Source organism: Carlito syrichta, unplaced genomic scaffold (genome assembly GCF_000164805.1).
Source record: "Carlito syrichta isolate Samal-C Ts95f unplaced genomic scaffold, Tarsius_syrichta-2.0.1 Scaffold303102, whole genome shotgun sequence".
NCBI lineage: Eukaryota > Metazoa > Chordata > Mammalia > Primates > Tarsiidae > Carlito > Carlito syrichta.
Genome location: NW_007247198.1, coordinates 199,443 through 210,126, shown reverse-complemented (window position 1 = coordinate 210,126; position 10,684 = coordinate 199,443). Strand labels below are relative to the sequence as shown.

The 10,684-nt window shown below is 48.5% G+C and overlaps 1 protein-coding gene across 3 annotated transcripts in view; it reads left to right on the top strand.

Annotated features, from left to right (window-relative positions):
• The window catches only part of MATN2 (matrilin 2), a 144,500-nt gene that overhangs the window by 97,893 nt on the left and 35,923 nt on the right, over positions 1-10,684 (top strand). For all 3 annotated transcript variants that reach the window (XM_021712129.1, XM_008057660.2, XM_008057661.2), the window contains one exon: positions 6,699-6,821. In XM_021712129.1, the coding sequence (XP_021567804.1) occupies positions 6,699-6,821 (123 nt within the window). The remainder of the gene's footprint in view (positions 1-6,698; positions 6,822-10,684) is intronic.

Below are 10,684 nucleotides of genomic sequence, written 5' to 3'. Positions count from 1 at the left end.
TGGGTGCTCCCTGTAGTTTTTCACACTCTAAAAAAACTGGTGTGAAGCCTACAGGTTGGACTGAGATAGGATACGTGAGGTCCAGGCTTGGCAATGTCACTTGTATTGGTTGTGTGACCTACTGTCTGTGCATTCAGCAGGCATCAAAATGTACTGGCTTGGGTCACCAATCTTCCGTGTTTGTAGTCTTACTTCTTCAGTTAGGGCTCTGACTCTTGAATTTTTTCCTTTTTTTTTTGAATCGGAGTCTCACTCTTGTCACCCAGGCTGGAGTGCAGTGGCACGGTCACAGCCACCGCAGCCTCCACCTGCTGGGCTTAGGTGATCCTTCCGCCTCAGCCTTCCAAGTAGCTGGAACTACAGACACATGCCACCACGTCCGGCTATTTTTTGTGATTTATTGTAGAGATGAGGTCTCACCAAGTTGCCCAGGCTGGTCTCGAACCCCCGGGCTCAGGCAGTCCTCTTACCTCTGTCTCTCAAAATGCTGGTATTACAGGCTGAGCTACCGTGCCCGGCCAGGGCTCTGACTCTTTCATGCCTTGGCACCCGGAAAGTCCGCTTGTTGTTTATCTGACTGTCCTGCCATCTGAGTTCCCAGGGGTGTATTGGACATGCTGGGCCTCACCAGGTAAAGTTGCATCCAAGCCTGGCTCATGTGCACCACATCACAGCATGTGAGGAGAGCTAATCAGATGTGAGACGCAGGGTAGGTACTCAGTAAATACTCATTCAATGACTCTGCGAATGAGTGATACCTAAGCAACACATGAGTGAGGGAGTGTGACCCATGTATGGACAAAAGGCAGAGAACTGCCCTTAAGCCTCTGTTAAAAGACTCATCTGGAGAAGGGTCATTATTAAATTGCTGCTTGACAGATTTGCTGAGTGATAACTGCCTTAAGAAGCTAAATGTTTTCCAGTTGAGTTATTTTGTGTGCAGATTTTTTCTCTTTAAAAATCTTATTTATTTATTTGAGTTGGAATCTCACTCTGTTGTCCAGGCTGGAGTGCAGTGGCACGCTACTCACGGCCACTGCAGCCTCAATCTGCTGGGCTCAAGTGATACTTCCACCTCAGTCTTCCAAGTAGCCAGAACTATAGGCACGTACCACCATGCCTGGCTAATTTTAAAATATTCTTTAAACATTATGTATTTATTTTCCTATTTTATATTTTCCCCTTTTTTTTGGAATTTTAAGATGGACATATTAAAGTTACATATTTTTGGTGTTTATTTTTTTAAATTGACAAAAATTATATATATATATATTTATTGGGTACATGTTGTTTTGAAATAAGTATGTAAATCTTTCTTAAAGAGAATGCTAGCTTTTTAATTGTAGTAAAAAATATATAATATAAATTTTACCATTTTAACTGTTTTAAAGTGTACAATTCTGTGGCATTAAATACATTCACATTATTGTGCAACCATTGTCACCTTCAATTTCCAGAACCTTTTTATCATCCAAACTGAAACTCTAGACCCATTAAACAATAATTCCTGCCAGGCATAGTGGCTCATGCCTGTAATCCTGGCACTTTGAAATGCCAAGGCGGGAGGATCACTTGAGCCCAGGAGTTTGAAACCAGCCTGGGCAACATAGCAAGACTTCATCTTTACAAAAAAAAAAAAAAATAGCTGGATGTGGTGGTGTGCACCTTAGCCCCAGCTTCTAGGGATGCTGAGGCAGGAGGATCACCTGAGCCCAGGAAGTCGAGGTTGTGGTGAGCCACAATCATGTCACTGCTCTCTAACCTGGGTGATAAAGAGAACTCAACATTTAAACAAAGCAAAACAAAACACAAGAGTACCTCATTTCTTCTTCCTCATCTCTTGGCAGCCACCAATCTACTTTCTGACCCTGTGAATTTCTCTCTTCTGGGTGCCGCATATAAGTGGAATCATACACTATTTGTTCTTTTGTGACTGGCTTGTACCACTTCACATGGTGTCTTCAAGTGTCATTCATGTTATAGAATGTGTCAGAATTTCCTTCCTGTTTATGTCTGAATAATATTCCATTGCATGTATATATATCACATTTTGTTTATCTCTTCATCCATCGATGGACATTTGGGTAGCTTCCACCTTTTGGCTATTGTGAATAAAGCTGCTATGAGTCAGGCACAGTAGCCCATGCCTGTAATCCCAGCACTTTGAAAGATCTAGGCCAGAGGATTGCCTGAGCTCAGAGGTCTGAGACTAGCCTGGACAACTTGATGAGACCTTGTCTCTACAATAAATCAAAATATTAGCCAGGCATGGTGGTGTGTGCCTGTAGTTCAAGCTCCTGGGAAGGCTGAGGAGGAAGGGTCACCTGAGCCCAGCAGTTTGAGGCTGCGGTGGTCCTAAGTGTGCCGTTGTACTCCAGTCTGGGCGACAGAGTGATACTCCAACTAAAAAAAATAAAAAAGCTGCTATGATCACAGATGTATACATGCAGAAGCTGGATTATATGGTTAATTCTATATTTAATTTTTTGAAAAACTACTGTGGTTATGTTTTCCACAGTAGCTGGATGCTGGGTTTCTTTTTTTCTTTGAGTTGGAGTCTCACTCTGTCACCTAGGCTGGAGAGCAGTGGCATGCTCACGACCACCACAGCCTCGACCTGCTGGGTTCAGGCGATCCTTCCACCTCAACCTTCCAAGTAGCTAGAACCACAGGCACGCGCCATCACACCTGGCTCATTTTTTGATTTAGTGTAGAGACAAGGTCTCACCATGTTGCTCAGGCTGGTCTCGAACCCCTCAGCTCAGGCAATCCTCTCACCTTGGCCTCCCAAAGTGCTGGGATTACAGGCGTGAGCCACTGTGCCCAGCTTGAATGCTGGCTTTTAATTGTTTTCATTTTCATTTTATTTTTTGAGTCAGGGTCTCATTCTGTAGCCCAGGTTGACATGCAGTGGTGTGATCATGTCTCACCACAGTCTCAACCTCCTGGACTCAAGTGATCCTCCCTTCTCAGCCTCCCTGGGACTACAGGTACATGCCATCATACCCAGCTAATTTTTAAATTTTTTGTAGAGATGAGATCTCGCCATGTTTCCCAGGCCAGTCCTGAACTCCAGGACCCAAGCGCTCCTCCTACTTTGGCCTCCCAGATTGCTGGGATTACAGGCATGAGCCACTGAGCCCAACCTGAATTCTGGCTTTTTAAAACAGAGTTTGCTGAAGACAACCTCATCTTTCCCTGATGGTATAATGAAGTGATTCTTTCAGGCTCTACACCACATGGCCTTAGACTGTAGGCCTTCACGTTGTGTTTGTTTGTCTCTTTATATGTGGCTGGTGCTTTATTGCCAGGCTTATTTTTCTTGATCAAAGTTCTTGGCTTGTTTCCTGATACTTGGCTACATCCTGCATAGGTGAGGTTGTTGATGAGCTCTAGGCAGATGAACTAAATCTGCACACAGCAACAGGATCCTGCCTCTCTTCACACAGAAGGAGTGACTTACAGAGAGTTATAGAGTGAGTGCCTAGAGTCAATGACACAACAAGGTAATATCTCTTCTCTTAGGCCAGCTCTGCATACGATGGGCTGTCTGTCTGTAGCCATCCTGCTTATGTTCTAGGCATGAAGGAAGTCCCGTTCACCAATCACCTAGGAGGGCACATCACTGATTCTTTGATGGACCCGTTAAGGGGCCCCTTGGATCTGGGTTTCACTCATATTTCCATTGTTACTAGCTGTGGAATCTTGAGCAAGTGATTAACCTCTCTAAATCTCCATTCCTCCACTTTAAAATAGGGATAACAGGCCGGGCTTGGTGGCTAGCACGTGTAATCCCAGCACTTTGGGAGGCCAGGTGGGAGGATCACCTGAGACCAGGAAGTCAAGACAGTCTGGGCAACATAGCAAGATCTCATCTCTAAAAAATAAAAAATTAGCTGGGTGTGGTAGCACATGCCTGTGGTTTCAGCTACTTGGGAGGCTGAAGTGGAAGGATTGCCTGAGCCCAGGAAGTGGAGGCTGCAGTGAGCCATGATCGTGCCACGGCACGATCACCCAGCCTGGGTGACAGAATGAGACTCCACCTCCCTAGATATATATACAGATAACAATCACGCATACCTTGTAGGGTCAAATGCAGTTATGTCTATGAACTGTTTGGCACGGTGTCTAGCATTTAGCAGGTGCTTAAGAAATGACAGCAGCTGTGATTATCATCATTAATGTCATTACTGAACTGCCTCTAATGGCAAGAAAAACAAAAACGACATGGTCTCTGCTTGTGGAACTCAGTCTAGTGAAGAAACAGACACTGAAGTGTCACAGATACATAAACTGCTATGTACCCATTATGATGAATGCTACCAAAGAGACGTCCCATAGAATGAACTGGCTTCATGTGGGAGGTGACAGAGGGTGAGGAAATGATGCCGAACTGACTGTGAAGGAAGAGAGAGGTTCACCAGGGCAGTAAGGAACCACTGAAACAAGAGGGTGGCATGTATCATGTCTTCAAGTTGTTTGGATATTTAAGCTTCCTCAAATAATTTTGGGGCAAATATATAGTAAAAATAAAATGTGCACATTCTCAGTTCTTTATGGTTTTAGATCATTTCCCCTATATCAGGTAGTGTCCTTTTCAGTTTGAAAATCCAGTTAATGATGTCTTACATCACCAGGCCATTTAGATTTTACCTAACAAGTCCACAGGTGGTTGGTCCCAGGGTTGGCTCAGTAACTCAATGATATTATCCAGAACCTGGACTCCTCCTGTCTTTCTACTTGGCTGGCTGCTACAGCTCCAGGCATCATATCCTCACACTACTAGACTCAAAGAAAGAAAGGAAAGAGGACACAGAAAGACATTTCTCTGCATACACTTTTGTCTTTTCAAGAAGAAAAACCTTTCGTAGGGGTCCCAGTAAACTTCTCCTATGTCTCATTGGCCAGAACTAGGACATATTCCCACCTCTTGACCAATCACTGACAAATGAGAACATGGTTGCCACGTTGCATAGACCAGCCACGATTCAGGCCTTGGGGGGTCATCGGGTAATGGCTGTTGGCAAGACAACCAACAGTGTTTGCCACATTCCCAGAAAAAGAACAATGCTGTGCAGTTAAACTGATCCAGCCCTGCCAGTGAGGTCGGTGGTGACCTTTTCCCTCAGTGCCAGTTTCATAAAGATCCACCACAATCTCCTCTTATGTCCTTTTCCAGTTCCATTGCCCCGGTAACCTCCTATGGGGGGGGGGGTCTGGTGGATTTAGTTTTTTTTTTTTCTTTTCTTTCTTCTCTTCTATTGTCTTTGTTTTGAGTTGGGATCTCACTCTGCTACCTAGACTGGAGTGCAGTGGCACACTCATGGCTCACTGCAGCCTCGACCTCCTGGGCTCAGGCGGTCCTTCTGCCTCAGCCTCCCAAGTAGCTGGGAGGTACAGGTGCACACCACCATGCCTGGCTAATTTTTTTTGATTTTTTTTGTAGAGATGAGTTCTCACTATATTGTCCAGGCTGGTCTTGAACTCCTGGGCTCAAGTGATCCTCCTACCTTGGCTTCCCAAAGTGCTGGGATGACAAGTATGAACCACCATCCCCAACTGGTTTCAGTATTTTCTACCAGGATTCAGCATTTGGATCCTTTTTCATGTAACTGCCATTTCCAGACTCCCCTACATAGCTGGATATTTTTCAAGATCACCTTTGGTTATTCTGCCTTGATTCATCAAATGTCACTGTCGGATATCACTTCAAACAGAAGCTCCCTATCTGCTTTAAGCCCTAGTGATCAGGTTAACTCCAGGAAGAGACTGAATGGACTCTCTTAGCTTTTCCATATTTCTTGGAAGGGGGTGAGCTGGGGGTGTGACCCTCACGCCAGCTCTCAGCTCCTTGGCCATCAAGTCAGCTCAGCTGAGCTTCGACTTAGCTCTTTGGGCCATCAAGGGGGAAAAGACCAAGGCAGAGACTCCCGAGGTATACTTCAGGGGCCAGGCTTCCTTTCAACAAGTCCCGAGAGAGCAGGAGCTGTTTTCTCTGTGTTCCACAGAGCAGCTTATGTACCAAATATTCGCTAAGTTCGCTGACTTCCCCCTCCACCGCAAATCTCCTTGAAGGCATAACTTTGACCTCATCTGTGCCAACATCCCCAACTCCAGCCACCTGTGTGGAAATGTCATTGCTTCACTCTGGGGCCTGCATGGCTGGCCCTTCACCCCAGCCTTATCTGACTCCTCATACTTCTGGCACGCTCAGCTTCTCGCAGCCCACCCTCCCCCCCGATGTGCCCCTCGCCCTCATCCCCAGGCCTGTGTGTGTTGTCCCCAAGTCCTCACTCCTTGCTACCTCCCGGTCCCTTTACCTGACTCCTCCCCCTCCTAAGGCCTCCGGTTGGTCATCACCTCTTCCAGGAAGTTTCCCCTGACCCCAGGACTCAGGAGAGCCCCTCCTCTGTGCTCTGCATCGCCTTACAGTTGCCCCTCCTTGTCTGCCTCCTCACTGGAGCATGTACCCCTCGAGGCAGTGGCCTCCATCTTACCCCCCATCACATGCCTGTGACTAGCTCAGGACCTGGCACTTGGTTGGTGGATAAATGAATGAATGATTGGTTCTTGGTTCACCTCATCAGGCAGCACCCACGGCTTTTTCTGCAGGGGCTCTTGGGAGGCTTGGGGGACTGCCTGCTCAGCCCTGGGAGAAGCCCGGAGCCTGAAAGAGGGTCTGCCCTTTCTCCCCTCAGGGATCAACTACTGTGCGCTGAACAAGCCAGGCTGTGAGCACGAGTGTGTCAACACGGAGGAGGGTTACTACTGCCGCTGCCGTCAGGGCTACACCTTGGACCCCAACGGCAAGACCTGCAGCCGTGAGTGTGCCCGAGGTTGGGGGGCTTATGAGGCAGGCTCCACACACAGCTCCGGGCTCACTAGCAACCAGTCTCTTATGGAACCCCTGGGTTTCCTGGTGGTCTGTGGGGTGTAGCCACGCTTAGCCTCAGTCAGAGTCTCACTCTGTCACCCAGGCTGGAGTGCAGTGGCACGATCATGGCCACCACAGCCTTGACCTGCTGGGCTCAGGCGATCCTTCCATCCCAGCCTTCCAAGTAGTTGGAACCACAGGCATGCGCCACCACGCCCAGCTAGTTTTTGCGATTTATTGTAGAGACGAGGTCTTGCCAAGTTGCCCAGGCTGGTCTCGAACCCCTGAGCTCAGGCAATCCTCTCACCTCCCCCTCCCAAAGTGCTGGGATTATAGGCACAAGCTGCGCCTGGCTTTTTTTTTTTAAGATGTGGGGTACAATTCAGGATTAGGTATACAAGTGGTCATCGTACAGGCAAAGTTTGGGCTTCCCTTTTGTCCCCACTTTGCCTGGTTTGAGATCAGGTGCCTTTATTGATGTTGTGCCCCCCCTCCAAAATGGGAATATTAACACTATCTACCTCGTAGGTTGAGTTGTGAAGATTAAAATAATTAATCCAAGCCGGGCTCGGTGGCTCAGCCTGTAATCCCGCGCTTTGGAAGGCTGAGGTGAGTGGATTACCTGAGCCCGAGGGTTTGACCCGCCTGGGCAACTTGGCGAGATCTCATCTCTACAATAAATCAAAATGAGCCAGGTGTGGTAGCGCACGCCTGTAGTTCCAGCTACTTGGAAGGCTGAGGCAGAAGGATCGCCGGAGCCCGGCAGGTCGAGGCTGCGGTGGCCGGGAGTGGCCACTGCACTCCAGTCTAGGTGAGAGTGAGACTCCGACTCAAAACAACCAAACAAACAAAAAAATAAAATAAAATAATTAATCCATGTTAAACACTTAGTGCTGCTGGGCATAAACACTCAGTAAATACTCACTAATTAGCCGGGCATGGTGGCGTGTGCCTATAGTTCCAGCTACTTCGAAGGCTGAGGTAGAAGGATCACCTGAGCCCAACAGGTCGAGGCTGCAGTGGCCATGAGCGTGCCACTGCACTCCACCCTGGACAGCAGAGTGAGACTCCTACTAAAAAGAAAAAATACTATTTTTTAAAAATAGAAACAAGGTCTCGCCATGTTGCCCAGGCTGGTCTCGAACTCCTGGGTTAAGGCAATCCTCTTGCCTTAGCCTCCCAAAGTGCTGGGATTACAGGCGTGAGCCACCATGCCTGGCCTATATTCACTAATATTATTATTTGCTGTTGGGAACATTTACTAAGTCAGACAGGCCTGAATTCAAATCCAAGCTCTACCACAAACTCAATGTGTAACCCTGAGCAAGTTATTTAACTTCTCTAGGTTTTGCTTTACCATCTTTTGAAAAAAGTAAAACCAACCAGGTGTGGTGGCTCACATTTATAATTCCAGCACTTTGAGAGGCCAAGGAGAGAGGATCGCTTGGGGTCAGGAGTTTGAGAAGCAGAAGGACAACATAGCAAGACTCTGTTTCTAGCAAAAAAAATTCCTAAAAATTGAAGAAAAAAAAGTAAACCTACCCGGGCTTTTATGGGGAAAAAATCAGGACCATTTCAGTCTCTTAGCTTGGTGCCAGATAAACATTTCGTCACAGAGAACAGTTCCTTTTGTGGCACCTGTGAGAGTGGCCAGTACCTGGCCCCAGGTTGGGCCAAGAGGCCAGAAGGGATAGACCTCAGAAAGCGATGGGCTACACAGGCCCATCTGAGGGTAGAGCTGAGAAACATGGGACATTCTGTGAAGCCTTTTCTTAATCTTGTGTCAGAGCCACAGCAGACTCACTTGGTGATGTAAACGCACGGGAACTCACAGGCTCTGCCAGCTGGCGGGCCCACCGTTTTTATGAGGCACAGTCTCCACAGTCCCAGCCAGCAGGGTGGGAGTGCCGGAGCGCTGTGGTGGAGTTGTGGCCCTGGCACTCGGGGAGAGGGGCTCGGCGACACGGCCTGTGCAGAAGGGGCCCTTTGTGTGGCTTTCCACCCGGCAGTCCCCACATCTGCTCCCCGCTGGAGACAGAGAGAGATTGTGAGTGAGGACAGTGCAGCTGTTGAGTATTCAGGCCCTAAACCGCCAGCAGGGAAGCTTCACCGATGAAGTATGAGACTTAGGGCAGCTCTCAGGAAAACGTGTCCCCTTCAATCTTCAGGGGGGAACAAAGTGGCTTTCCAAGGACTGAGCTCAGAGGCCAAAGGGCTTTTGAACTAGAGCACTGGTGCAGAAGTCAGTGCCTGCTGTGCCTTTGTTTCTGTGCACTTCTGGGGAGCAAGAGGTCTTCTGCACGACAAGGTGATGTCCTGATGATGATGGATCTGTGCAAATCCTGACTTTTTTCCAGGAGTTTCGGTCTTCCAGCTGATGGCCCTGGAGGTGTCCTGGGACGGGCTGGGCATGACCTAGCTGAGTCCACCTAGGCCACCAGGACAGGTGGTTTGCCTGTCCTTCTCCCAGCATGCTTTGGGGAGCCTAGGCGAGCTCAGAGGATGGACCACAAGAGATGGGACCCTCCTTTCTCTCTGGGATCTAGTCAAACTAGAAAGTATAAACCAAGCCATTTCTACCTAGGGGTCTCCAGAGAAGGCCATGGTCTTCTGCTTCCCCTGAGGGCAAACCTTTATAAGGCATTCACTCCATGTAAGCACTGCTGTGAGCATTTCCCATGCGCTAATTCACTTTATCCTTACAACAGCCCTATGAGGCATCCACATTCTTGCCCCTATTTAAGGTTGGGGAAACTAGACCGGGCACAGTGGTTCCTGCCTGTAATCCCAGCACTTTGGGAAGCTGAGGTAGGAGGATCGCATGAGCTCAGGAGTTTGAGACCAGCCTGAGCAACATAGCAAGACTTCGTCTCTACAAAAAAATCAGTCGGGTGTGATGGTGTGTGCTTATAGTCCCAAGTATTCAGGAGGCTGAGGCCGGGAGGTTGAGACTGCAGTGAGCCATGATCATGCCACTGCACTCCAGCCTGGGTGACAGAGTGAGACCCTGATTCAAAAATAAAATGAGGAAACTGGCACAAAAAGTTTAAGTCACTTTCCCAGGGCCTTGTCACTAGTAAATGGCAGAACCAAATGTGGACACAGGCATGTGGCTCCCGAGATCCTGTAAGTGTTTGCAGTTGGTGTATCTACCAGTGGAATGTTCCAGAAGGCACCCGTCCCAGGCCCTGCGGGAGTGAAGAGGCCCAGGTGGTGGCCCTGCACAAGGCCTCCAGTGTCTGTGCTGTCTCAGGGGATGCGTTTTCTCCATCAAGGGGATCTGGGAGGCAGCCTGCAGGGCTGTCCTTGGGGGCCATTCACCACAGCTGTGTGTGCATTGGTCTTCAGCGCTTGCTGCCCAGGGGACCAGCTGTGTGCTGTGCGGGCGCCAGGATGGGCCACACATGCAGGCCCAGGCTTTGGTTTGCTTTCTGCACCTGGATGTCCTGATTATGCAGGTTTAAAAATAAAAAAAAGACCCTTTTGGGCCGGGTGAGGTGGCTCATGCCCGTAATTCCAGCACTTTGGGAGGTGGAGGCAAGAGGATTGCCCAGGGGTTCCAGACCAGCCTGGGCAACTTGACAAGACCTCCTCTCTACAATAAATGAGAAAATTAGCTGGGTGTGGTGGTATGCGCCTGTGGTTCCAGCTACTTGGAAGGTCGAGGCGGAAGGATCGCCTGAGCCCAGCAGGTCGAGGCTGTGGTGGCTGTGAGCTTGCCACTCCACTCTAGCTTGGGTGACAGGGTGAGACCCTGACTCAAAAAAAAAAAATCACCTTTTCTTTTTTATTTTCAATGAGAAATGAAGC